This window comes from Dendrobates tinctorius, unplaced genomic scaffold (assembly GCF_039654945.1).
Source record: "Dendrobates tinctorius isolate UK_male_01 unplaced genomic scaffold, ASM3965494v1 ptg000129l, whole genome shotgun sequence".
In the NCBI taxonomy this organism is placed as follows: domain Eukaryota; kingdom Metazoa; phylum Chordata; class Amphibia; order Anura; family Dendrobatidae; genus Dendrobates; species Dendrobates tinctorius.
The window spans coordinates 35,664,535-35,690,608 of NW_027361797.1; the positions used below are offsets into that span (position 1 = coordinate 35,664,535).

Sequence of the window (26,074 nt, forward strand, 5' to 3'; positions counted from 1 at the left end):
TGAGACTTCTGACTCTGATGATGCCTTCTGAGCACTGATGTCATGACATCCACTGATATCATGACATGCGCTGTGACATTTAGCAGGCTTGACCGAGGTGACAAAATAATGAGTTAAGGAGAAGACGGGGCACTGTGCAGAGCAGAGGGGCCAGGAAGGTGAGCGGCATTGTGAATATGTGCATTTTTTTAGAGTATTTAAACTTTTGATGGTCCTTATCTGTTCACCAAAACAAAGACTAGCCAAGAACAATTTTGTTGAATCCATACATAATGAAATTACAAAAAAAAATCTGCATTTGCAACTATACATTTCACATGTTTACTCACCCTATCTAGTGCACACCGTTTACTTTTCAATCGCTCCTCAGCTCAGATCGGTGACCGTTTCCTCCTACTTCAAGGATGGTCACCACAGTGGCATGGGGACTGTAGTCATAAGTCTACACCACACCTTTCCTGCCATTCCCATTTTACATTGCAGGGGAGGCATAGTTTTGACTTTTCACTACCCTCACTATGTCGCTGTGGTGGTCATCTTGGAAGCAAAAGGAAAGGTACACCGATCTGAGCAGAGGAGGCATCGGAAAGCAAATGCAGGGGATCAAGTAGGGTGGCTATAGTATACAAGTAAAATCTATAGTCACTCTTCATTCAAAGGGAGGATAGTCACTTTTATTTTAGACTTGACCCTTCTGTTTTAGACTCCACCATGGAGTTTCTGTTACGACATGTGAACACCCAATCATATTGAAAAAACCTTGACTAAAATTCATATAATCTTCATTGGTGTCATACCTCACGTATACACAGGTGCTTCTGATGACCTCATTTTGTACCACTAGACTTCACACATCAAAACTGCCTCAATCGTAATAATCTTTCCAGTAAATCTTTATGACTATATAGCAATCAAACAATCAAGATGAAGATGTTCTCATGGCACAAACTGATTTCTAGAGGGGATGATGCTACAGTACTTAGAAATAATCTTGAAGCTTTTGTCCTTTTTCTTTGGATTACTCTGCCCTAAAAGTTAAATATTGGCCACTTCGACCAATTTAGGTGACAAATATAGCTTAAAGTTCTTCTGTTGGATCATGATTTCTATTTTATCCCATTGCTTTCTTTTTACAATTGTTTTTCTTTGGTATTATGTCTCACCTTAGCATAGGTTCATGGCAATCGGCATATGGCAGTAAAAAAGTTAGTATAATTTTCTCAATATAAAGGGTAGCAAACCAATGGAAGTCAGTCCTGCAGAGGCTTTCTCGTGGCAACGCATTAAGTAAGCAGATCAAGATAATACAGTTATGCTACAGGTTTCAAAATGGACTTTGCATAAGGGTTCTTGTGTCTTTTTCCATTTAATTTATTGTTTTATTTTTATTTTTACAGAACTACACAAAACTTCTGAATGATGTATCATGCTCTGCTGACATTGGTGGTTCTCCTGAGCACAAGCTTAGTTGCTACTCTAAATGTGGATGGTGGTGAGATATTTTTACTATCAATTTATATTTTAAAACTGTTGTCATCTATCAGTATCGCATTGATATTTTCGTACATAAGACTTGTTTGTATGAGTTTCCCCACTGAAATCACTGTAGAAAATTCTGTGTTGTCCAAGGTTTGTGGACACCACAAAAAGTCTATCGATATAGAACATATGACTATCCATTTTTATTTTGTAGGTTTTTTTTGTTATTCTTCTACCAACTGGGCATTTTATTAATAAGGTTTAAAATATTATTTGTGAACTAACCTATAAGCACATAAAATAAATAAATACAGATTTTACCCATGAATTCATGGTGAAAGAACAATCAGTGGGTGAAAGATGCAAATTTCCCTGATTAGATATATTACAAATTTGCTAATGTTTCTATGTGTTTTTAATTTATTAAATAAAGTGTAAAATGATGGTTATTTTTTAATTGTGATAGTTTTCAACTGGACTTTTGGTCCCCTACTGTAATAATGATCCAATATGGTGTCAAAGACTGAGCGTCTGGTACACCGGTGGGCTAATGTGTCACACTATATCAGTGTGGTCTCTTGGTTTGGTGTTTGAGCTGCACCCATGCTGAGGTCTGAAATGGTCTATAGTTTGACGGGAAGAATAAAACTGCATGCTATGCTATTCTTTCTGTGAAATCTAATGGATCTGCCAATATAGACTGGAACTTATTGATTCCTTGAGGTACTTGGTTAGATATTCTTGTCACTAGGGGTACTTGGTTAGATATTCTTGGCACTAAGGGTACTTGGTTACATATTCTAGTCATTAGGAGTACTTGGCTATATATTCTTGTCACTAGGGGTACTTGGCTAGATATTGTTGTCACTAGGGGTACTTGGCTAGATATTCTTGTCACTATGGGTACTTGGCTAGATATTCTTGTCACTATGGGTACTTGGCTAGATATTGTTGTCACTATGGGTACTTGGTTAGATATTCTTGTCACTAGGGGTACTTGGTTGCATATTCTTGTCACTAGGGGTACTTGGTTACATTTTCTTGTCACTAGGGATATTTGGTTAGATATTCTTATCACTAGGGGTACTTGGTTACATATTCTTGTCACTAGGGGTACTTGGTTAGATATTCTTGTCATTAGGGGTAATTGGTTAGATATTCTTGTCACTATGGATACTTGGTTAGATATTCTTATCACTAGGGTGCGTGGTTACATATTCTTGTCACTAGGGGTACTTGATTACATATGGGTACTTGGTTACATATTTTTGTCACTATGGATGCTTGGCTAGATGTTCTTGTCACTAGGGGTACTTAGTTAGATATTCTTGTCACTAGGGGTACTTAGTTAGATATTCTTGTCACTAGGGATACTTGGTTAGATATTCTTATCACTAGGGGTATTTGGTTATATATTCTTGTCATTAGGGGTACTTGGTTTAGAAACATTGCTCTAGACCAGGTACAACTCTACAGTGCTCACTATGGAATATGCTCACTATGGAATCATCCATGGAATAAAATTAAGGTTTTTATTGCACCAACGTGATTCGTTTTGTTTTTTGTTTTTACCCTGCAAAAGGAGTCAGACAAATGCTGAAACACACTAGTGTAATAAAATGTTATAACATCGAAGATTCTTCATTCCCACAAGAAAAGCTTAGCTAGCATCTCCACAAAGGGACTTGCTACCTAGAAGAATTTTTCCTCCAGCTATAAGGCTGCAGCCACGAATTCTAAAGCTCTTCTAGGTGTTGCGTCACCCTGTCATATTTATCTTGCGGTATTGTCTTCCTGTGCGCTTCTATCCCAAACAGACCTCATCAACTGTACAGTGTTCTCATTCACTGATAGCTAATCTCGAGCTGAGGAACTGGAAAACTGGAAATATAAAAAAAAATGGTTTTCATATGGTGATTAAACTTTTTTTTTTATATTTTTCATTTGCCACGACGCTCAATCAGTTTTGGAGGGGATTTTTTATTTTGTTATTTTGTAACTTTTTTTGTAGTGCATTTGATGTTCTATGGAAAAATGGCATACCTAGAGCATGCAACATTTTAAAAAAAAGCAATAGGATACCCCAATAAATCCCACAAATAAAAACACTTGGTATGTTATGAGTTTTATATTTCCTTATACACTTCATTAAGCTTTTGAAATATCAGCAGCTGGCAAAGTTGGTGGCCAATGTGGGAGTTAAATTTCATTACAGGGTTGGAACTAATTTTCATTCTTGAAATGTGCAGGGACGGGTATTTGTACAGTCGCCAAATTCTTAAAATACAGTAGATGTGATTGGCAAATAACAAAAAGACTTTTAAGCATAGCCCAAAGTTATTCATCTGTGACTACCGATCCAACCAGATACCTACCACATTTCCTCAACACATACAGTACCGTAGTTTACCAACCAAAAATCAATGCCTCTTCCCTAGTAGGGCCAAATAAAAGACAACATTAATAAATAGCTTAGATTTTGTGGGGGCCACTTTCTCACCAATCCTTGACTGATTCCACATTAGTTGTCCACTGTGCAGTACACAGCCCCAATTTTGACTAATTTTTCCAATCATAGATCTGTCATACACATTAGTTTCATGTTGGACGTGTTGTACAATTGACAATTAGTGTTGAGCATTCCGATACCGCAAGTATCGGGTATCGGCCGATACTTGCTGTATCGGAATTCCGATACCGACTTCCGATATTTTTTCAATATCGGAAGTCGGCATCGGAATCGGAAGTTCAAAGTTGATTGACAGACTGACGTCATCATGATGCGCGGTGTGTGCGCATCATGATGCGCCGTCATTTCGGGCCTTCCGGGGGTCTCTGCCGGCCTGCCGGGGGGCTGTGCCGGCCTGCCGGGGGGGCTGTGTGGACTGCCCGGGGTCTGTACCGGCCTGCCGGGGGGCTGTGCCGGCCTGCCGGTGGTCTGTGCACCCTGTGGGGGTCTGTGCCGGCCTGCCGGGGGGCTGTGCCGGCCTGCCGGGGGCTGTGCAGGCTCCGGGGGGCTGTGCCGGCCTGCCGGGGGGCTGTGCCGGCCTGCCGGTGGTCTGTGCAGGCTCCGGGGGGCTGTGCCGGCCTGCCGGTGGTCTGTGCAGGCTTCGGGGGTCTGTGCAGGCATCGTCCGATGGGACTACAAGTCCCATCGGGCGATGCCTGCTACCATGACAGTGATTGACACATTAGCCAATGATGGGACAGTAGTAGTCCCATCATCCGGCTAATGTGTTAAATGTTAAAAAAAAAAAAAAAAATACTACATACATACTACATGCATGCTACATACATACTACATGCTACATACATACTGCATGCTACATACATACTACATACATACTACATGCATGCTACATACATACTACATGCTACATACATACTACATATATACTACATACATACTACATACATACTGCATGCTACATACATACCACATACATACTACATATATACTACATGCATGCTACATACATACTACATGCTACATACATACCACATACATACTACATACATGCTACATACATACTACATACATACTACATGCATGCTACATGCATGCTACATGCATGCTACATACATACTACATGCATGCTACATACATACTACATGCTACATACATACCACATACATACTACATACATACTACATATATACTACATGCATGCTACATACATACTACATGCATGCTACATACATACTACATGCTACATACATACATACTACATATATACTACATGCATGCTACATACATACTACATATATACTACATACATACAATACATTCATACAATACATACATAGACATACAGTACATATAACATAGAGTAACATACTTACCAATACTTGTCACATTGTTCCCCGAAGCCATTGTCGTCTACGGAATAAATATTAACATAACAAACCACAAAAATACTCACCCACGATCCGAAGCAGTCCACGAGTGTGTCCCACGACGATCTTGGGTAGAGAACTGCAGCATCAGATGATGCTGCCGTTCTCTACGGGCTGCAGGAATCCAATGACGGAAGGTAGGTATCCTTCCGCACTGTATTCCTCCGCCACTTAAAAAAAAAAAAGTCCCTAGTCTCACTTTATGCCATTGCTGCGTGGGAAATTCCCACACAGCAATGGCATAAAGTGAGACTAGGGACTTTTTTTTTTTTAAGTGGCGGAGGAATACAGTGCGGAAGGATACCTACCTTCCGTCATTGGATTCCTGCAGCCCGTAGAGAACGGCAGCATCATCTGATGCTGCCGTTCTCTACCCAAGATCGTCGTGGGACACACTCGTGGACTGCTTCGGATCGTGGGTGAGTATTTTTGTGGTTTGTTATGTTAATATTTATTCCGTAGACGACAATGGCTTCGGGGAACAATGTGACAAGTATTGGTAAGTATGTTACTCTATGTTATATGTACTGTATGTCTATGTATGTATTGTATGAATGTATTGTATGTATGTAGTATATATGTGGTATGTATGTAGCATGCATGTAGTATATATGTAGTATGTATGTAGCATGCATGTAGTATATATGTAGTATGTATGTAGCATGTAGCATGCATGTAGTATGTATGTGGTATGTATGTAGCATGTAGTATGTATGTAGCATGCATGTAGTATATATGTGGTATGTATGTAGCATGTAGTATGTATGTAGCATGCATGTAGTATATATGTAGTATGTATGTAGCATGCAGTATGTATGTAGCATGCATGTAGTATATATGTAGTATGTATGTAGCATGTAGTATGTATGTAGCATGCATGTAGTATGTATGTAGTATGTAGCATGTAGTATGTATGTAGCATGCATGTAGTATATATGTAGTATGTATGTAGTATATATGTAGTATGTATGTTGCATGTAGTATTTATGTAGTATGAATGTAGCATGTATGTAGTATGTAGTATGAATGTAGCATGTATGTAGTATGCATGTTGTATGTATGTAGCATGTAATTTTTTTTTTTATTTTTTTTTTTTTTTTACATTTAACACATTAGCCGGATGATGGGACTACTACTGTCCCATCATTGGCTAATGTGTCAATCACTGTCATGGTAGCAGGCATCGCCCGATGGGACTTGTAGTCCCATCGGACGATGCCTGCACAGACCCCCGAAGCCTGCACAGACCACCGGCAGGCCGGCACAGCCCCCCGGCAGGCCGGCACAGCCCCCCGGAGCCTGCACAGCCCCCCGGCAGGCCGGCACAGCCCCCCGGAGCCTGCACAGCCCCCCGGCAGGCCGGCACAGACCACCGGAGCCTGCACAGACCCCCTGGCAGGCCGGCACAGCCCCCCGAAAGGCCCGTACAGACCCCAGAGAGGCTGTACAAGGGCAGGAAAGGGTTTTTCTTATTCCGATACCGGAAGTCCCATAGACTTGAATGGGACTTCCGGTATCGGAATCGGCGATACCGATACTTTTTTTAAAGATCGGCCGATACCATCCGATACGATACTTTGAAGTATCGGACGGTATCGCTCAACTCTATTGACAATTCTCTATTAATGGCCAGAGACGATTCAAAAATTACAAAAAAACTATGGTTACTTCTGGGACCAGTGCCACTGGTCACCTCTTAGCCTTGTATACCCTTCCGGTGCCCTGATATAAGCATTAACCTCTTCACAACGGGACTAATATCTATTTTTCATTTTTTCCTCCCCTTCTTCCCAGAGTCATAACATTTTCATTTTTCTGTCCACATAAAAATAGTAGGCTTGTTGTTTGTGGGGCAAGATGTACTTTTGAATGGCACCATTCATTTTACTATATAGTGTACTGGAAAACTGGTAAAAAATTCCAAGTGGGGGGAAATTGTGAAAAAAATCTCAATTCTAACATTGTATTTTGGAAATTATTTTTACATTGTATATTTTGTGGTAGAAATGACCCAGCAATATGATTCTCCTCACCAGTATGATTACAGCAATATCCGGACATGTCCAGCATTTATTATTATTTTAGTGGTAAAAAAAAATGAGAAGTTTGAAAATAAAAAACTTTCTTTTGGTTAGGTCGTCATTTTCTGAGACACGTAACGTTTTTATTTTTTTGTCGATAGAGCTATGTGACAGCTTATTTTTTGTGTGGTGAGATGACATTTATATTAGTACCGTTTTTGAACAGATACAATGTTTTGATCATTTGTTATAGCATTTATTTTTAAAGGCAGCAACCAAAAAATTTAATTTTGGCAATCTTGAATTATTTTTTTTTCGTTTGCAGTGTTTACCAATTTGGGAAATTATTTTTATATTTTAATAGATTGGACTTTTTCTGATACCTGATATGTGCATTTTTTATAATCTACTATATAATTGTCTAATTCTGTCTGTCTGTAACGGAAATCCTGCATCGCTGATTGGTCGCGCCCGGCCGGCCACGACCAATCAGCGACAGGCGTAGTCCGGCCACGAATCCCGTGTTGCTGATCGGTCGCAACTGGCCGGGTGTGACCAATCAGCAACAGGCGCAGTCCGGCCACAAATCCCGTGTTGCTGATTGGTTGCGGCTGGCCGGGCGCGACCAATCAGCGACGCGGGATTTCTGTTACAAACAGAGAGACAGAATCGTGTAGGATGCAGTTGTAGGAATGAGGACCTCACAGGAACAACTGTAACGTGGACGCATCCGTGATGTGGTACCGCGCACTCCCGTGTATGAGGCCAATGTGTCGTCTGCTGCGGGAAGTCTTGTGATATGCCGCTTGCTCTAGCGGTGAGTTAGGCACCGGCTGTGGTTATCTGGCAATGCACTGACTCCTACAACCGAGCAACGCAGCTATGGATGGAGACAGAGACAACTTCTACCTGGACCGTATCCTGCATTCCGTGAGGGGGATGGCGACCGGTGTGTGCACGTGGGGGGCAGAGACAGGCAAGGGGGCGGCACAGGGGGACTGTGGGGAGAGGCGGCTGTCACTGCAGCGCCGGCATATGGGACACGTTATGTGTCACAGCCGGCGTTATGCGGCTATCTGTGCCTGCCCTGCATGTCCTATCCTAAATGATGTGTTCTGCCCTGTGTGTGTGTATGGAAGCAGTGGAGAATATCTAAAACTAGATGGTGGCCCGATTCTAATGCATCGGGTATTCTAGAATATGTATGTAGTTTCGCGGGTGGACTGCACCTGTCGCAGTCCAGCTGCGAATCCTGTGTTGCTGATTGGTCACGCCCGGCCGGCCGTGACCAATCAGCGACAGGCACAGTCCTGCTGCAAATTGGCGAGGAATTCGAATGACGCACGCCACCCCTACCATCGGGAGATCTGCGGCGCTAGCTGCTGATCTCCTGACGGTTGCCGCGGATCATCTCCTGCTGCACGGAGGTCAGTGGCAACGCAGCCAGGAGATGACCGGCACTAGCCTGATTGGTCGCGACCAGCCAGGCGTGACCAATCAGCGACAGGTGCAGTCCGCCTGTGAAACTACATACATATTCTAGAATACCCGATGCGTTATAATCGGGCCACCATCTAGTGTTATATATATATTTGTAATGGAACAAAATGGGGGAGAGTTGAACTTTCTTTTTTTTTAACTTTTTACTGTGATTAATAGTCTTTTTAGGGTACTTGAAGCTATGATCATCTGATCACTTGTGTTATCTACAGCAATGCCATAGCATCGCTGGACATTTAAAAAATCATGGTCACCTTTGAAGCCCGGCCACAGACAGAGATACAAAAGACGTCACCCCCTGACGAAGCTATATGCGAAACGTGCGTCGGGGTACTAAGCAGAGGGGTTTGACTCATAATGACATATGGTAGGTATAAATGATTTCCCATTAATTGATGGCGTGTTAGTGCAGGAGGATTATATGTTCCCATTGGCCTGTCTGGTGATATAATGGTTTTATTTCTGGCTTTAACATTCTTTATTGTATGAGGCTTGTTCTAATATGGGACATATATTGGTTATATTGTACTAAGTACTTATGTACAACAAGGGGTTGTCCAGTAGTGGAAAATCCCTTTATTTAAGCCCGAGTATTTTGGGGCAACTAACAATTACATGAATATGGAAATAGCCTGGTTATCCTTCAGTGTCTGCCAACAAAGAAAAATGGATGATAGGACATTTGGATTTCAATATACCCAATTATTTGTACTTTTGTAAGATAAGTTGTAGTGAAAGGTGAGTGGAACATACAGAGATTTTTAGCAGGGATTTACTTATGTCTATGGGAAATTAGGAGAGAGCTGTCAGCTATAGGATAATCTCAATGTGTGGCACAATACAGTATACGATTACTTTGAACTTTATATCATCAATTACAATGCATGGGAGGTAAGAAAAGAGCTGGGGGCACAGCGGGAAGCTTGTGCTGGAGTACCAGTGACAACCCAGCCTTGGTATAAAGTTCAGAGCCTTTATTTGACTAGTACTCCAGGAATACAGCAATTACAGCATTCACAGTGGAGTTCTTACCCATGTTTTCCATTTTCCTAAATGGCAACTTTACCTAGTTGAGTAGTGATACTGTATATTCTTGACCTCGTATCACTGCTTAACTAGGCAGAATTGCTGCTCTGGGCTCGTGGAAAGTTGAACTATTGAGCCCTAGTCACTGTCACAAAGCTTTGCCATTAATAGATAACCAGTTTAAAGGGAATCTGTCACCAGGTTTTTGCTATGTACTTTGAAGACAGCAGGAGATAGGGGCTGAAACATTGAATTCAGTGATGAGTCATTTAGTAAGCTGTGTGCTCTTGCTTACAATTAAGGTTTTGTCACTAGGATATTATCATTGCCAGGTCTGGTGCTCATGAGACTGCTAGTCCAACCACACCTCCTCCTGTGATAAGCAGCTCACTGTCAATAGACAATGTACATACATGGCATGGAGGAGGGGTCAGCTTTCTGAGCTCTGCTGCATTCTACATCTACATGATTACAACTGCAGCACCCAGTAAGCTAAGTGATACATTGCTGAAATCAGGGTCTTTTATCCTACATTATACTGTTCTTGGATGAGGTAGAAAACACTTGGTGACAGTTTCCCTTTAAAATCAATTTTAACACTTGAACTAATTGGAGAACTCAAGTACATGTATTTTAATTTCTAGAAAATGATCTTGAAATGTTATTTTTGTGGTTAATCCTACATTTAAAGGGAATCTGTCAGCAGGTTTTTGCTATAGCATGAGGTGGGGGGGTTAAAACACTGTATTCAATAATGTGTCACATGTCAGGCTGTGTGCTGTTGCTTACTTAAATTGAAGGTTTTATTACCTGGTGATTATCATTGCCTGGACTACAGCAGCTAGTCTGACTCCACCCCCTTCTGTGACAAGCAGCTCACTGTCTATAAACAATGTACATAGAAAGCCTAGTGTAGTTGGGGGGCAGTTTTCTCAATGCTAAATCTAAAAGCTCTGGTTGTATAAGAAGTAAACTAAGTGATACATCATTGAATTAAGGGTCTCTTTGCCTGCACTATGCTGCTCTCAGATGAGGTAGCAAAAAGCTGCTGACGGATTCCCTGTATTCCCATTGCTGGGTATAAATGATATTTTACAATAATTTTTAAGTAATAAAATAAATATCCTCTTTCTACACAGTGCGTGTAAAAGATGACCCATCATCTGACGTTAGGTCTCTGTGTGCGGATTCAGGTACGAGAACCTTTTATAACATTAATAATGTAATATTAATGGTGTTCAGCATACTGTGTGTGATCGCTACAGATCAGTGTTCATGCCCCTGATCCTATCACGGCCTTACACCGATTTAGTGTCTGTGTGTTACGGAGCTGTAATTCGGTAGTAATTGTATTCCGTAAGGTTCCCATATGGCCTTGTGATGTTTTGATCCAGCACTATATATGAATATATGATGTTCTCCATATGTCCATTTTCACCATAGCAAAAAAACAGAGTCGCATTGAAGACTGATTTTAAAGCAGGAAATGTTCACTACCTTACATAAAACTCATATACTGCCTTTACTGAGGACTATATAGAACTCATACATAAGAACATAACACTATAGTGCGCCATAATGGAAATCTATGATAAAAGGAGAGAATAAACCACCCACCGTGCGGTGAATGACCAAATCTGTCCTTCGTATGCAATGTTTGCCGTTTCAAATATTGTTGACGGTCAGGATATTAGGCCGGTTTCACATTTGCACTTTATAGCGCAGCGAAGGCCTGTGCACGGCCGCCGCTAAGCTCCGCCCCCTGCCGGCTCCCTGCCCGCCCCTTCCAGTCATTGCCGCCTACTAGCGCACATGGACGCTTGCGATCTGCGCACCCTATCTTTAGCATAGGGTGCGCAGATCGTGCGCTAGCAGGATTTTGCCGTGCACTGCGCACTTTTGAAGGTGCGCCCGTGTGCGCCGAACGCAGCATGCTGCATTTCGGCGCTCACGGCGCACCTTCAAAAGTGCGCAGCGCACAGCAAAATCCTGCTAGCACACGGCCAGCGCACGATCTGCGCACCCTATGCTAATGATAGGGTGCGCAGATCGCAAGCGTCCATGTGCGCTAGTAGGCGGCGATGACCGGAAGGGGCGGGCAGGGAGCCAGCAGGGGGCGGGGCTTAGCGGTGGCCGTGCGCAGGCCTTCGCTGAGCTATAAAGCACAAATGTGAAACCGGCCTTAGTCCAAAAAAAAGTAAAGCTGATCCAAAAAAAATAGGTAAAATTTTCAAATGTTTTTCCATAAGTATCAAACAATTATAATCCATATGGCAATGATAGAAAAAAAAAACACTGATGCGTTTCTGGTGCTGTGTGCGCCCTTAGTGTCATAGGCAATAACTTTACTTTTAGTGGAAATATTTGATTATTTTATGGTATGATATAGAATTTGAGAATGATCAATTTTCCACATGGTTCAGTACATTAGGATGTTACGCATGGGTTGGCATGGTTATCCATGAAATATGCTGGTTTTCCCCACAAATAAACTAAAATATATCAAAACTTTAATTTATTTGCATATCTTTTACGACTGCTACTCACTTAGCGCTAACAACGTGTCCAATGTGTCTCCTAAATTGTGAATCATTGATAATGCAACATTTCTAAATCCCCTAAAGTCGGTTTATTATGGAGAACATGACTACAAGCAAATTTGAAATATGTAAATGTAAGGAAAACTGACGTAATAAACACATTTTTTTTCTTTTAGAGGGGTTCTGCTCAAACCTTGTGTGCACAAAGGATAGCATCTCTGTAACTCTCAATGTGGCCACATTAGTAAATAAGGAGATTGATATTCCAAACATCCATCTTCGGGAGAGAAGGTGCAGTGGATTTGATTATGATGATGTAAAAATGGACGTCAGATGGTCTCTTGGCCAGCATATATGTGGAACTGACTTCACTGTAAGTATATCAGTGACTTGTTGAGTAAACCTAGCTGTATTAAACAAGCACTCCTCCTCCTCCCTTCAAAGATTTTATCCTCATAAAATATTGCAATCACCATATTATATAGCGCTGTGTACGTACAATTGCTCATTTTGCCTTTCTACCCTGTTATTCTTCTCTTTCCTCTGCTCAATGTAGAAACAGGAAGTCTCTTGTCCCTGTAAAAATCATTCCCATGTCCAACTTCTGACCCAGCTGCTCCCTTCTTCCCCTGCCAGGGACTTTTGCAGTGACTGATGACTCATGCAGGGAAAATTGACCTCCTGTTTCAACACAGAGCTTAGATGGATTCAGCTAGTCAGTTTTTAATGATGTGAGGTCATTGACCTAATGTAAAAATGGACAATTAACTGGGTAGAAAGGTAAAATGAGCAATTGTAAGCACAGTCCCATGTGATATGATGATTGCAATATATTAAGAGGATAACAATTTTCCTGGAAGCCATTTACCAAGGATATAAGAAGCAGATGCTTCCATTGAAAAACATGTCAACAGTTGTACATGGCTCTAACCTCTAGGTCTTGTTTTCTTATGCTACACACTTCAAAAATGCTATCATCCATAATGTTCAATCTTTACCTGGCTTAGTTAGCCCTAACCTTTATAGGCAATTTACACCGAAACCCATTCTATGCCCTATCTTTCCACAACTATTATCAAGCTCACAAAACCTTTGTGAAGCTCTGTGTTACACAAAGTTTTAGCAACGTCTGGGACATTTTATAACTATTTCTGGAATCTCAGAGATTTCACTTTTTTCTGGGAGCCTATCGGATGTTCCAGGTAATTTAACAAGTATGCCCCAACTTTATTTTAATTCAAAGAGGAGCAAAAACAAAATCCCCTGGTAATTGTAGCCAAACCTTTCACAGCTGTCAGTATCATTATATCAAAATAACTGATTGCCTACATATCGATGTTATTCTATGGGGGCACATGTCCTGGAAAAATAATCGCAGCATGCGCGAGTTTTATCTCCTATTCGGTTCCCACTCGGTCATGCAAGTCAGTGAGTCAGTGGAAATCTTTGGATTACACTCGGATGTCATCTGACAGGAGTCCGATTTCCACAAAATAGATTAAGAGACTCGGCACTCAATTTAAGTGATCAGATAATTTAATGTTGTCCACACTAGTAGCAAGCAAAATGTTTCGGTCTTACATCAGACCTCCATCAGTTGCAGAATAAAGTAAGGTTATTAGGTCAGGTGGACGAACAATAATCTTGGTTGAAGATCACTAGATCATTAAACATTCCATGTCATGAAAAAGTAGCGCAAGGATTGTCAGACCTGTGCATATATAGGATTAAGTCAAATCAGATCTCATGCTATGCACTGATGAGAGGTAACTTCCCAAAACACTGTGTCTGCAAATTCAGAGTTTTTTTTGGCTTTTATCCTGAGTCACATGGTAAGGCTTGTTAAAAGGTAAATTCTGACTTTTAGGAATGCTATTCTTAATGGAGGGCACTGGAGTTCAAGTCCTCTTCTTCTTTGGAGAGTCAATTTGCATAGTTAATTTCCCAGAGGAGCATTGCATGGCTTATAACTCTCCTCACGTTGGTAATGTCAGGCCAGGCATGCCACTCTCTACAAGGAGAAACTTTATAATCTTTTCTTCACAATATATTTTTTGTGACCCTGTTGACTATATGCAACAAAACCTTTGCTGGTTCTGTGATCGCACCTCCAATATCTCAGCAATTTCAAGAGCGCTGCATCCTTCTGAAAGGCTTAATAATTTTTGTTTTTTTTCAGTGTCAGTTAAATCTCTTATTTTACCCATTTTGCCTGAGGAAATCAAGCTGCCTAATAATTGATGTAAATGATACTAACATGAATTTGCTCCTATTACTTTACTGTAATGTTTTTCTTTTTCTGGTATACACTAACATTGGGTCATGAGATACTTTCAGCTCCACATTTAAATTTTTTTTATGAAGGCCAAATATTCTATTTTTCATGAAAGTGCATGGGAGGTTTTCACTGCTCAACTGCTGTCAACAGCATCCATATGTGAAAATGCAACTATGTTGAAAGCATTGAACTGTAAAGCACAAAATTGAATATAACATGGCTATGATTTATGCAAATTTAAATAAGTAATACTGTTTGTGAGTGCCTTAAAGTGGAGCTTAAAAAAATTACACGATTTGGGATTTACATTAGGTTATTTTATTAAGCCTACATTTAGTATATGAATTTAGGCCACCCAATAATACAGTTTCAATATCTATTCTCATATTAATAATATTAGAGGGTAATGTGAAAGGTAAGTTATATTCCTGACTCCTCCTCTTCTGATAATATCTTATATATTTTGTAGGCCAACGAAAATTATGCAGTATACAAGAATCAGATTTTCCTTCCACCAGGAGGAATTATCTACAGACATCAATATGTCATTAACGTGACCTGTTCGTATCCCCTCAACTACAATGTAACAAATACAGGACTTTTGAAGCCTGATGTGAGGTGCAGTATTAATGTTTCTCCGTGTTCCTAGCATTTTTATTTATGAGAGAATTTGGGTTTTCTTATAGTCAAGAAACAATCTGTGTCACTTATTGCCCTGCTTGTTGTATTTTCAATAAAATCAGTGTTTTATCAGCAGGAGATTATCACTAAAGAGCTAGTTCACACATACCATGTAGTCCCCCTGCTCTGTGTAACAACACACCCCCACCACTGATTGGCAGCTTTCTATGTAAACTGACAAAAAGCTTCCAATCAGTGGTGTGGGCGGGGTTATACAGAGCTCAGCATTCAAAGAACTTGTAGACCTGCATCAGATAATACAAGGATTTTTTCAAAATCACAGCAAGCGGCTCAGAAAGTAATACATAACTGGAATTGGCGTCTCTGCCCCTACATCATGCTGCTCTCACATTACATAGCAAAAAGTTGGTCACGGACGCCCTTTAATGTTGTCCAACAGTTTCCAGCATATTAATAACATGACCGTTACATACATTCATTGTCCCAACATACATTCTAGTATCACCATTACTAGGCCTATGATCTTGAATATTTGCAAAATTAATGATTTGAAAACTTTCTTTTTCATCCTTACAGCATCACCTATATAATCATTGAAAACATCGGGGCATTCGAGGTGAAGATGGCGATCTACACGGACATTAGCTACACAACTCCATATACTTCTTCATTAGTTGTGCTCCCAACAACAGCTAATTTATATGTGGGCGTCTATATTGTAAACCCTATCCCAGACTACAGTCTTCTGATGGTGAATTGTTGGAGCACGCCGAGCAGCAATTTATATGACTCCAAAAAATATGAGATCATTAAAAATAAGTAAGATCATATTCAAAATACTTAACTCAATACTGTTTTGTCTTAGGCTAGCTTCACACTAGCATTTCATTGACCTGCGTCGGTTTGCGCACGGCCGCCTCTAAGCTCCGCCACCTGCCGCGCCTCCTCCTGTCAGCTCCACCAATGGGCGTTTGCGCCCTGTATGCGGCCTGCATACCTATCTTTAGCATTGGGTACGCAGGCCGTGCGCAGGTATGTGTTTGCCAGCACATGCGTCCTTTTGACGTTGTGCCGAGCGCACCAAAATGCAACACGGTGTGTTTGGTGCAGGTTGGTGCACCATCAAATGGAGGAGGCAGAGCTTAGCGGCGGCCATGCGCTGACCGACGCAGATCAGTGAAACGCTAGTGTGAAACTAGCCTTAAATGGAATCATTTTAATATAAATCATTATGGGTGGTATAGTTGGTTGCCATCCATTGATGTAGATATTTATATTCAAATGTTGCTAGGGTCACACCAGCGTATATTCTCTTTTTCGAGTGAATCGGGCTGATTTGGCTAATCACATTTTGGTCAGAGTTTGATCAGAGTGTGATCCTAATGTGCTTCCATTTTCTCAGATGAGAAGAAGATGGAATAAAAAATCTCCGTCTTCCCTATTCTGTCAGTCCATGACAATCGGACTGCACTCAGATGTCATCCAAGTGCAGTCCGATTTTTTTTCCATGAACTCATTAATTTGCATGGTCGAGTGCAATCTGACGGATGCAAATCGATCATGCTGTGATTTTTTTTCCTTGGGCAGAAAAAAAATGGACATGTACAAGGCTCCATACACCAACATTGGTCTGAATACGATCTGATGGATCACACTTGGACCAATAATATGGTCATCTGTCCGAGCCCAAAATTCTATATATATTGTGTAAATGATGGTTCCACATTTATACCATGGCTACAAGAGAAATCCAAATTATTTGCACCTTGTGAGTCTAAGAATACAAAATAAGGTGAATTGCAATCTTTTGTCTTGAGAAGAGGTTCAACTTCAAGAGCCTTTGACTCAACACAAAATATGTAGTAGTATCTTGCACCTACGATGGGTCATCATAATACTGGGATCTTTTTATATAGTAGAAGAACGATCTCTTAAAGAAGATATCCGAGACTTAAAAACAGGCATGTAGTTGCTAACAGAGGCAACTACCTGCCCGTTGTATCCGGCGCTGGTAACACTGCGCAACAAATTTCAGGAAAGTTCTTGTGCCCTGGGAAAATTTCATTGTATCTTATAGATTTTGATATGCTGAACATGAATATGTGCTCCAAAAGTCTGTATCACATAAGGTTTTTAAGAAACAAGAGTTTATAGTCTACATTATGACGTCCGAGACACTACATACATGTGCATCGATGTCAGTAGCAAAATAAATTGTTCAAAAGTGTTTTGCAGACGATTTTCGTTTATAATCCGTGTCAGATGCTTCTCGAATAAGATTCCAGCAATAGTCAGCCAGGATTGATATACTTCACTTTCCCTGGTACCTTTTCTCCATCAGTGCAATGTCTTGGTGAAATCTTTCACCATGTTCATCGCTAACGGCACCAAGATTCGCTGGGAAAAAGTCCAAGTGAGAATGTAGAAAATGCATTTTTAGTGACATATTGCATTTCATCAAATGATATGCTGTGAGCATGTTGTCCACGAGTTGTTCAAAGTTCAGTGCCCTGCTGTTGCCAAGGAAGTTAAAGGTCACATCCTTAAAGGCTCTCCATGCCACTTGTTCAGCACCTTGCAAAAGACCATCAAAGCTACTGTCATTCATTATATCTCTGACCTGTGGGCCAATAAAAATACCTTCTTTAATCTTTGCATCACTTATGTTTGGAAATTTCTGTCGCAAGTAAGAAAAGGCTTCCAATTCTTTGTTCATTGCTTTGACAAAATTCTTCATAATCCCAAGCTTACTATGCAAACGAGGGAGAATTATCTTTGCTGGATCAACGAGAGGATTATGTTTAACATTCTTCTGTCCAGCAACCAGGTTTTCACGGAGTGGCCAGTCCTTTCTGAAATAGTGCATTTCTCGTGCATGACTGTCCCACTCACAAGTAAAACAACAATACTTGGTATATCAAAGCTGCAGTCCAAGAAGAAATGCAACAAATTTTAGATCACCACATATGTTCCACTTATAATTTCTATAATTAATGTGAGTCAACAGTAACTCCGTATTCTCATACGTTTCTTTCATGTGTACGGCATGTCCAATAGGTATAGAAGGATAGATATTTCCATTGTGTAGTAAAACAGCCTTCAGACTTAAAACTGACGAGTCGATGAACAGTCGCCAATGCCATTCCTTCAGGTCATGTTCGCATCCAAGAGCACTAAAAAAACAACCCCAAGACCTCGTTGCAAAAGGTTAAACTGTCGACATGGCTATAAAATTGATTAAGGTCTTCTTGATGACAGTGAAAAACAGAAACTCTTATTCCTGGTAATAAGATATTCCGTTCTTGTATATTTGATCCCAATAATTCTGCCTGCCTCTTTGACAGTTTCAAATCTCTGACCAAGTCACTCAGATCAGCTTGAGTGAACAGATGTGAATCAGATGTAGAAGGCTCAAAGTCAGGGTCTGCAGCAGTTTAATTTTCCACTGACACTGCTAGTTCATCTTTGTCATCCTCCATTGTCCATACTTTGGGCAACTTTGGAACACAAAGACTTTCATCATGTGGAACTGATCTTATGGCTGAAGGAAGATTAGGATATTCTATTGATTTCTTGTTCTTTGCTGAATATCCTGTTACATTTGTAAGGCAGAAGTAGCAATCTGTTACATGATCTCCCTGCTCTCTCCATATCATTGGGACAGTGAACGGCATTGAAGGTCATGATCCATTCAGCCATGCTCTAAGTATGTCAGTATTGTCTTTTGATTCCTCCCCTGCCCAGGAGATGTGGTATGCTCTGTACACAGTCAGCAGAATGATTCACTGTGCCTGCGCAGAATTCGCATAATAAGTGCTTGCATATGTGTAGATCAGCGATTTATGTTATTTCAGTGGAAAACTAAGAATATACCGTTTCAGAAAACGTTCATATATGAGTTTTTAGAATTATAACAGAATATTATAATGTTTCGTATCATTTCTCAAAAACCTTACGTGATAGTAAAAATCTGAAGTCATTTCTGAAATCAGCATGAAAAAATCTATCAGGAACACTCAAAATTGTCCGAGGGACAAAACCTTGGTAACCCAGTGTAATTGACCGCTCCTGCTGGAGATTCAGCTGCTTTCTGTCAATAGAGCAGCAGTTTCTCTTTCTATTGACACGTGTCATGCTGATTGACAACCATCTCTCTGCTGAATAATTGGGGGAAGCCGGCTGTCAATCAGCATGACACCTGTAGTCCCGCAATGTTAAGAGGAAGAGAAACTGCTGATATGTTGACAGAGAGCAGCTGAATCTCCAGCAGGAGCTGTCAATGACCGGCGCCGGGTACAACAGGCAGGTAGCTACTTCTGTCAGCAACTACAAACCTTTTTTTAAGTCCCTGATATCCACTTTAAAGTTTTAAAGTTTTAAAAAATAGCCTAATAATAGTGATTAGTACTGAAAATGCCTACACATAAATAAAATGTTATTTATTTTAGATATACTGTCGGTCCTTAAAAGCCCTGGGGAGATCTGTGGAAGCCTTGTTCCTGAGATCCCCACCTATCTCTAAATCTGCAGGCCAGAAGCTCTCAGCTCCTTAATGGTCATGTCAGCTGCAGTACAGGGACCAGTGTTTGGAGCTCAGCCCTTCTGCCTTGTAGTTTAAGCAATCAGTAAGAGACTCAGGGATCACCCCAAAGCTCCCTATAATTTTCAGGACTTAAGGGGAAGCAATACACTCCAAAAAATAACAAAAGTTTAGTTACGCTTTAAACATGTGTAGTTTTCTTTTATTTAAATATTGAAAAAAAACTAGTAATTTTGTAAAAAAAAAATTAGCTTGTGTCCCCATATTTTGAAGCTTGTAACTTTTTATTTTTCTATCAATGGAGCTGCGCGAGGGCTTGTTTTTTTAACATGGCGAGCTGATGTATTTAATGCTTGCATTTTGTGAATGATAGGACATTTTAATTTCTTTTTTACTACATTTTTTGAAAGGTGCTGGAAAAGAAAAATAAATAAATGAATAAATCGCGCTTTATTCATATTACGGTAATTGATTACAGATTTTGACAGCTGTGGCGTTAGCAAATATATTTTTTAAAATTCTTTTTTATTTATTTTTAATGGGAGAAAAAAAACGATATCTGATCTCTTTTGCTGTTTTTGGAAAAAAAATTATGTTTTTCTAACCCTGATCAAACTCTTTAAACTTTCTTCATAATTTACACCAATGGCCTTTTAAGTCATTTCTCTGGAAAGTAATATCAGCTACAGGGATCCATTGGCAGAAAGGATGGCTGGTACTCTGCACTAGAAATGTTGAAAATTACTGAAACTTCTGAACTTCTTCTTTACTTACTTGCATTTACTTATTGTTTCACTCTTCTGCTGTATGTAGTGACACTTATCATGTTAATATTTTCTTATAGATGCCGTAACCCACAAGACAGTACAATAGGCATACTTGAGAATGGTGTTTCCACTTTTGGGAAATTCTATATCCAAATGTTTAAATTTGTAGGGGATTATTCCTATGTGTACGTGCACTGTTCAGTGCGCCTCTGCCCTGGGACTTGTGCGACTGTAAGTATGTTTTTTACAACTGGTGATTTATACTGTAGGTCTCCTATAAAATTTACCTCAATGACCATATAACTATACATTTCCGTGTATTAATCAGGAATCCTCCTTATAGAAGGAATCTGCTAGGGGGGATTTGGCAGCCATGCATTCAGGAGCAATGTCAAGTTTATGTCCCTGCCTTGCAGAAGTGGTTGATAGAAGGAGTAAGGGGAGAACTTTCTCCAATGCCTACCATTTTGTGAAAAGTCAATGCACTGTAAAGACTCTTTCTGAAGTATAGCACAGGAAATTTCCAATGATAACTGTCCGTCTTTATATTCATAATTTTGTCATTGGAGTTCCCACTTTATATGTCTATCGAAGGCGAGTAACAGTTGCCATATAGTGGTAGCCATCAGACATAGATTATTACGCTAGGCGCATAACAGTTGCCTTATTGTGGTAGCCATCAGACATAGATTATTACGCTAGGCGCATAACAGTTGCCTTATTGTGGTAGCCATCAGACATAGATTATTACGCTAGGCGCATAACAGTTGCCTTATTGTGGTAGCCATCAGACATAGATTATTACGCTAGGCGCATAACAGTTGCCTTATTGTGGTAGCCATCAGACATAGATTATTACGCTAGGCGCATAACAGTTGCCTTATTGTGGTAGCCATCAGACATAGATTATTACGCTAGGCGCATAACAGTTGCCTTATTGTGGTAGCCGTCAGACATAGATTATTACGCTAAGCGCATAACAGTTGCCTTATTGTGGTAGCCAACAGACATAGATAATTACGCTAGGCACAAAATTCTTTAAAAAGAATCGGTATTTTGGACAAAAACATGCTCAAATCTTTGTCCAGAAGGATTTGTTAGTGGCTTATTCCAAGTTCTCCTAATTAAGAAAAAAGTTCGGTGTTGGTGACAATGACCTTCGTTGCCCATGGGTCCAGACCACACTTGGATATCTCTCATATGACTTGTGGCGGTAGACATGTTAGAATATAGAGTTGTGGAGTGACAGCTCTTTGAGTGCAGTTAAGGAAGTTTTCACTAAGCTTTCCTAGAAACACTAACATTTAATTCTGTTTTCATATAGACTTGTGGCTCAAAAGCCGCTAATGACGCTGATGAAATCCAAGGATCGATAACCATTGGACCAATTCGTCTATCAGGTATGCTGTTATGCCTACTTTCTACACCAAATCCATTGAATAACTCTAGGCAGCCCTTGGGGTTCTGGTCGTTTATTCATAACTTGATTTTATATGTAGGTTGGAACTGGTGCAGGGTCAGCAAAAAAAACCCCCAAAGCTAATGCTCACCTAATATCTTAACTTTTCTCAACTCTTCCTGCTGCTCACTGTCTGGTCCTCTTTTTTCCACCATCAAATAACACATCTCCGGTCTCTTTACTGCAGGCCAGGACTTTCGGACGTGTCCAGGTGTCAGAGGTCACTGCACGTCCTAAGGTCAAGGCTCACAGCTTGACATCACAATGTTGCGACCTTACAACACACAATGAAATGAATGCCAAGGCCTACACTTGGCCGGAAAGTCTGGCCTATAGTGAAAAAGACAGAGATGTGGTGCGTGATGATAGAAAGAAAAGGACCAGATGGTGGGAAATGGGGTGACCAAAATGTTGAGTGATGAGAGATTAGTTTATTTTTTTTACTTCTTACATTCATAACTATGAGTTGTACACAAGTCGAATGTTCGTATATTCATTTTCATCTTAATAAACCAGACGATGATGATTACTCATAAAAAATCGGGTAGGGCACTAATGATCTTAGTGAAGTTCAGATGTTTACTCAAAAGTTTTTGCCATGTGGAAATTGTAACGTACATCTCGATGGTAGCTACCGATGAAGCTTCACCCGCAAAAATGACAATGACTAATCCAGTCTGTATAACATCTTTTTTAATTAACTACTTATTTCTATTTATTACAGAAAATGAAAACGAAAACAATGGTGAGTTTATTAATCTACATTGCACTACTTCAATATAGCATCTTGTAAATGCATCAGGGACATAATTGTCGTGGGGCTGGTGAGCAAAATATCCTGGTTGCCAAGACATTGCCAATCAAAAATCTGGTTTGGTGAAAGTATTTAAATCTTTCCCGAGTGACAAGTTGTGTCTCTTTGTAAGTGTTCTAGAGGATAACAATAAGTAAGTTTAGCGTCTTGTCATTTTTCCATCTTCAATTGCAAATTTGTCTTACATAATTGGTAAGTTTATGAAAGTAATTTGTTTTACCTAAAATATAGTAGATTGCATATTACCTATGGGCATAGTTGGGTCGATGTCAAGACCGACTATCATGTTGCTGCGATGCAAGTAGGTGCAGGCTCCACAAGATGGCAGTAGAGTGGAAGCAGGACTGCACCTAAACAGAGCTGGCCTGCATTGCAGCAGCAAGGCTACCACAGGTGGCAGCAGAGTAGTCAAACTAACTGGGTCAAATCCTAAACTGTAGCGCAGTACCAAAGAATTAAGCAAACTCATGGTCAGGGACAAGCCAGAGAATCAGCAACGGTTGGAAGCAGATACGACAAAGAAAAAAGACAGAAGCAGGTCAGGATGCAAGCCAAGTCAAAACCAGGGAGTCAGCACACTAAAGGGAAACACTGAGTCAGGATGGGAATAGGGGAAAACAGAGACATGGGATCAGATAGCAAATGTAGCAGGACCAATCAGATCAATCAGAGTCAGCGACAGCAGCCCTAGACAGGAACTATAACTGACCTCGCCTGCAGGAAGCAGCAGCGAAAAATAACAAACCTGAACCCAGACTGAGGCTGAGAAAGGTTAACCCCTTCATGACCAAACCGGGAAAAGGGGAAAACAGGACTCCAACCCCGGTCTGGATCACGACACCGGCACGACTTGTGTTGCAAGTGATGAGTTTTAAGCGGTGGTGGAAACCAATCACTCATGTTTAGCCAATATATTTTGATACACAATTTAGGCAACAAAGCCTTGCCTGGTAAATGACGAGATTTATTTGAATGAATTAAAATGATCTTTTTTGTCCCAAAGTGTGTTGACGAGTAACTTAGTGTATTATTGATTTTAACATCATCAAAAGTTTTGAATGCTATTTTTATATTCATATTTTTTTACAGAATGTAAAAAATCAATATAGATGGGTTTTACTACTGTACATTTCACTACTACATTACACCTTCATTTATATTGTTCGGCATTTTGACATTTTATTGTTCTCAATTCTATGAATAAAGAAACACTATTTACTAAGACCTACTTTGTCATCCAATACAAAATTATTTTAAATTATATCTGTCTGTCTTTTTTCCCAGGAAATCAAATACCAGATAGTGTCGGTAAGTTTCTTGATTTAATTTTTTTTATAGAAAATCTAAATATAAAAAGGAAATGCAAAAGCAAACGAGAGCTGAACAGTGATGGCAATGCTTCTCAGTCTGCAGGGTATTTTGCATGTTTCTGAATTAGGCTGGTTTCACATTAGCGTTGAAACGATGCTGCGCACTGCGTCGGTAAGCCCCGCCCCGATCCGGCTCCCTGCCCGCCCCATCCGGGATCACCGCCTACTTTCGCATTTGCACGCATGCGATCGGCGCACCCTATCTTTAGCATAGGGTGCGCAGATCATGCGCTGCCAGTGTGAAAGTAGCGTGCTGCGCACTTTTGACGGTTCGCCGTGCGCGCCGAAATGCAACATCGCGCACGGCGGGGAGGGCAGCCGGATCGGGGCGGGGCTTACCGACGCAGTGCGCAGCGTTGTTTCAACGCTAATGTGAAACCAGCCTTAGACATCTAAAAATTTTCGTCAGTGAACAATGGGATTTAGTAGGTTTTTCGGGACTATGAACTGTTATAAAAAAAAGTTATATTTTAATTGTATTGATTGGTACCAGAAGTGATGACGTCATGTCAACAAATGATGTGACCACTGCAGCCAATCACAGAATTTAGCAATGATGTTCGCATACATAGTACACAATCGTTGAGGCTATTGGCTGGAATGTAATCATCAATGGGAATCGATGAAATAGCAATGCTAGAGGGAAAAAGACGGCAGGGTCAATGTTTATTTTTCATTTAAAAATATTTCCTCCTTTTTGACCACTTTTTAAAAATTTGAGAAATAAATCATTCCCGATTTCTTCTACCGACATATAATCAGGCAGATGTTTTTGTCTCCTATTGAGGGAGGGATGAGACTCTTGCTACAGTCAGTTGTCTTACGGACAGACAAAAGACAGTTAAAAAGAGGAGGAGCATGGTTGATCTCCTGAGAACGTTTTTAAGTATTTCTTAATATTGATAATATAAAATAGTTTAGGATTTAATGTAATCTGTCAGCATGTTTTTGCTATGTAATCTGACAGCAGCATGATCTAGGGGCAAGACTGATTCCAGCGATGTGTTACTTACTGGACTGTGTATTGCTGTTTCAATATAATTAGAGTTTTATCAGCAGGAGATAGTCACTTCAGGACTAGGTGCCTTATGTCTCAGTCCAGGCCCGCCCCCACCACTGATTGGCTGCTTTCTGCAAATATACATTGTACACAGAAAGCTGCCAATCAGTGGTGTGGGTGGGATTACACAGGGCTGAAAATTCCGAGCTCTGCTAAATCTGCAGTACAGAAAACTGTGATTCTATCACAACGGCTACACCTAGCATAGTACTGTAAGTGATTCATCGCTGGAATCAGGGTCTATGCGTCTACATCATACCACTGTCAGATTACATAGCAAAAACTGGCTGGCAGATTACCTTTTACAGTAAAAATGGAGATTAGGAACAAACTGTGTTATTTTTGGTGAAATCTTTATATTTATTTGATTATACACAACGTTGCGAATCTACAAAATTATTCTTGATTCTATAAACAATAATGCTTTATATGCTATCTTTTCCTCAGTATTGAGATTTTTTTCTTTTATTTGTTTCCAGGCAAAGCTTCTGGTCTCAGCCTTGTCACCATGTTAGGACTCATGCTAATCAATAGCATACTTCTGTGAACATTTTACAAATCTATTCTGTAATAAAATTCTGAAACTACGGATACATAAAATTATATTTATATGTCTAAAGTATACAAAAAGGTTGATTTTCAAATCATAAAGTAAATATAATCAATTTTTATTTTCTTGCA

At 40.3% G+C, this 26,074-nt stretch overlaps 1 protein-coding gene across 1 annotated transcript; it reads left to right on the top strand.

Annotated features, from left to right (window-relative positions):
- The first annotated feature begins 1,218 nt into the window (after positions 1 to 1,218).
- LOC141047882 (uromodulin-like) lies at positions 1,219 to 26,074 on the top strand. The gene is made up of 11 exons (XM_073543201.1): positions 1,219 to 1,287; positions 1,398 to 1,492; positions 11,063 to 11,116; positions 12,640 to 12,836; positions 15,211 to 15,359; positions 15,960 to 16,202; positions 20,768 to 20,921; positions 22,015 to 22,090; positions 22,874 to 22,894; positions 24,248 to 24,271; positions 25,873 to 26,074. Exons 2-11 carry the CDS (start codon positions 1,417 to 1,419, stop codon positions 25,938 to 25,940), a joined length of 1,062 nt encoding a protein of 353 aa, XP_073399302.1. The 5' UTR covers positions 1,219 to 1,287; positions 1,398 to 1,416; the 3' UTR covers positions 25,941 to 26,074.

Coding starts and splice junctions, on each gene's coding strand:
- LOC141047882 (XM_073543201.1), top strand. CDS start 1,417: ATGATGTATCATGCTCTGCTGACATTGGTGGTTCTCCTGAGCACAAGC. Junction 16,203..20,767: donor TATGAGATCATTAAAAATAA/GTAAGATCATAT, acceptor ATTTTCTTATAG/ATGCCGTAACCCACAAGACA. Junction 24,272..25,872: donor TCAAATACCAGATAGTGTCG/GTAAGTTTCTTG, acceptor ATTTGTTTCCAG/GCAAAGCTTCTGGTCTCAGC.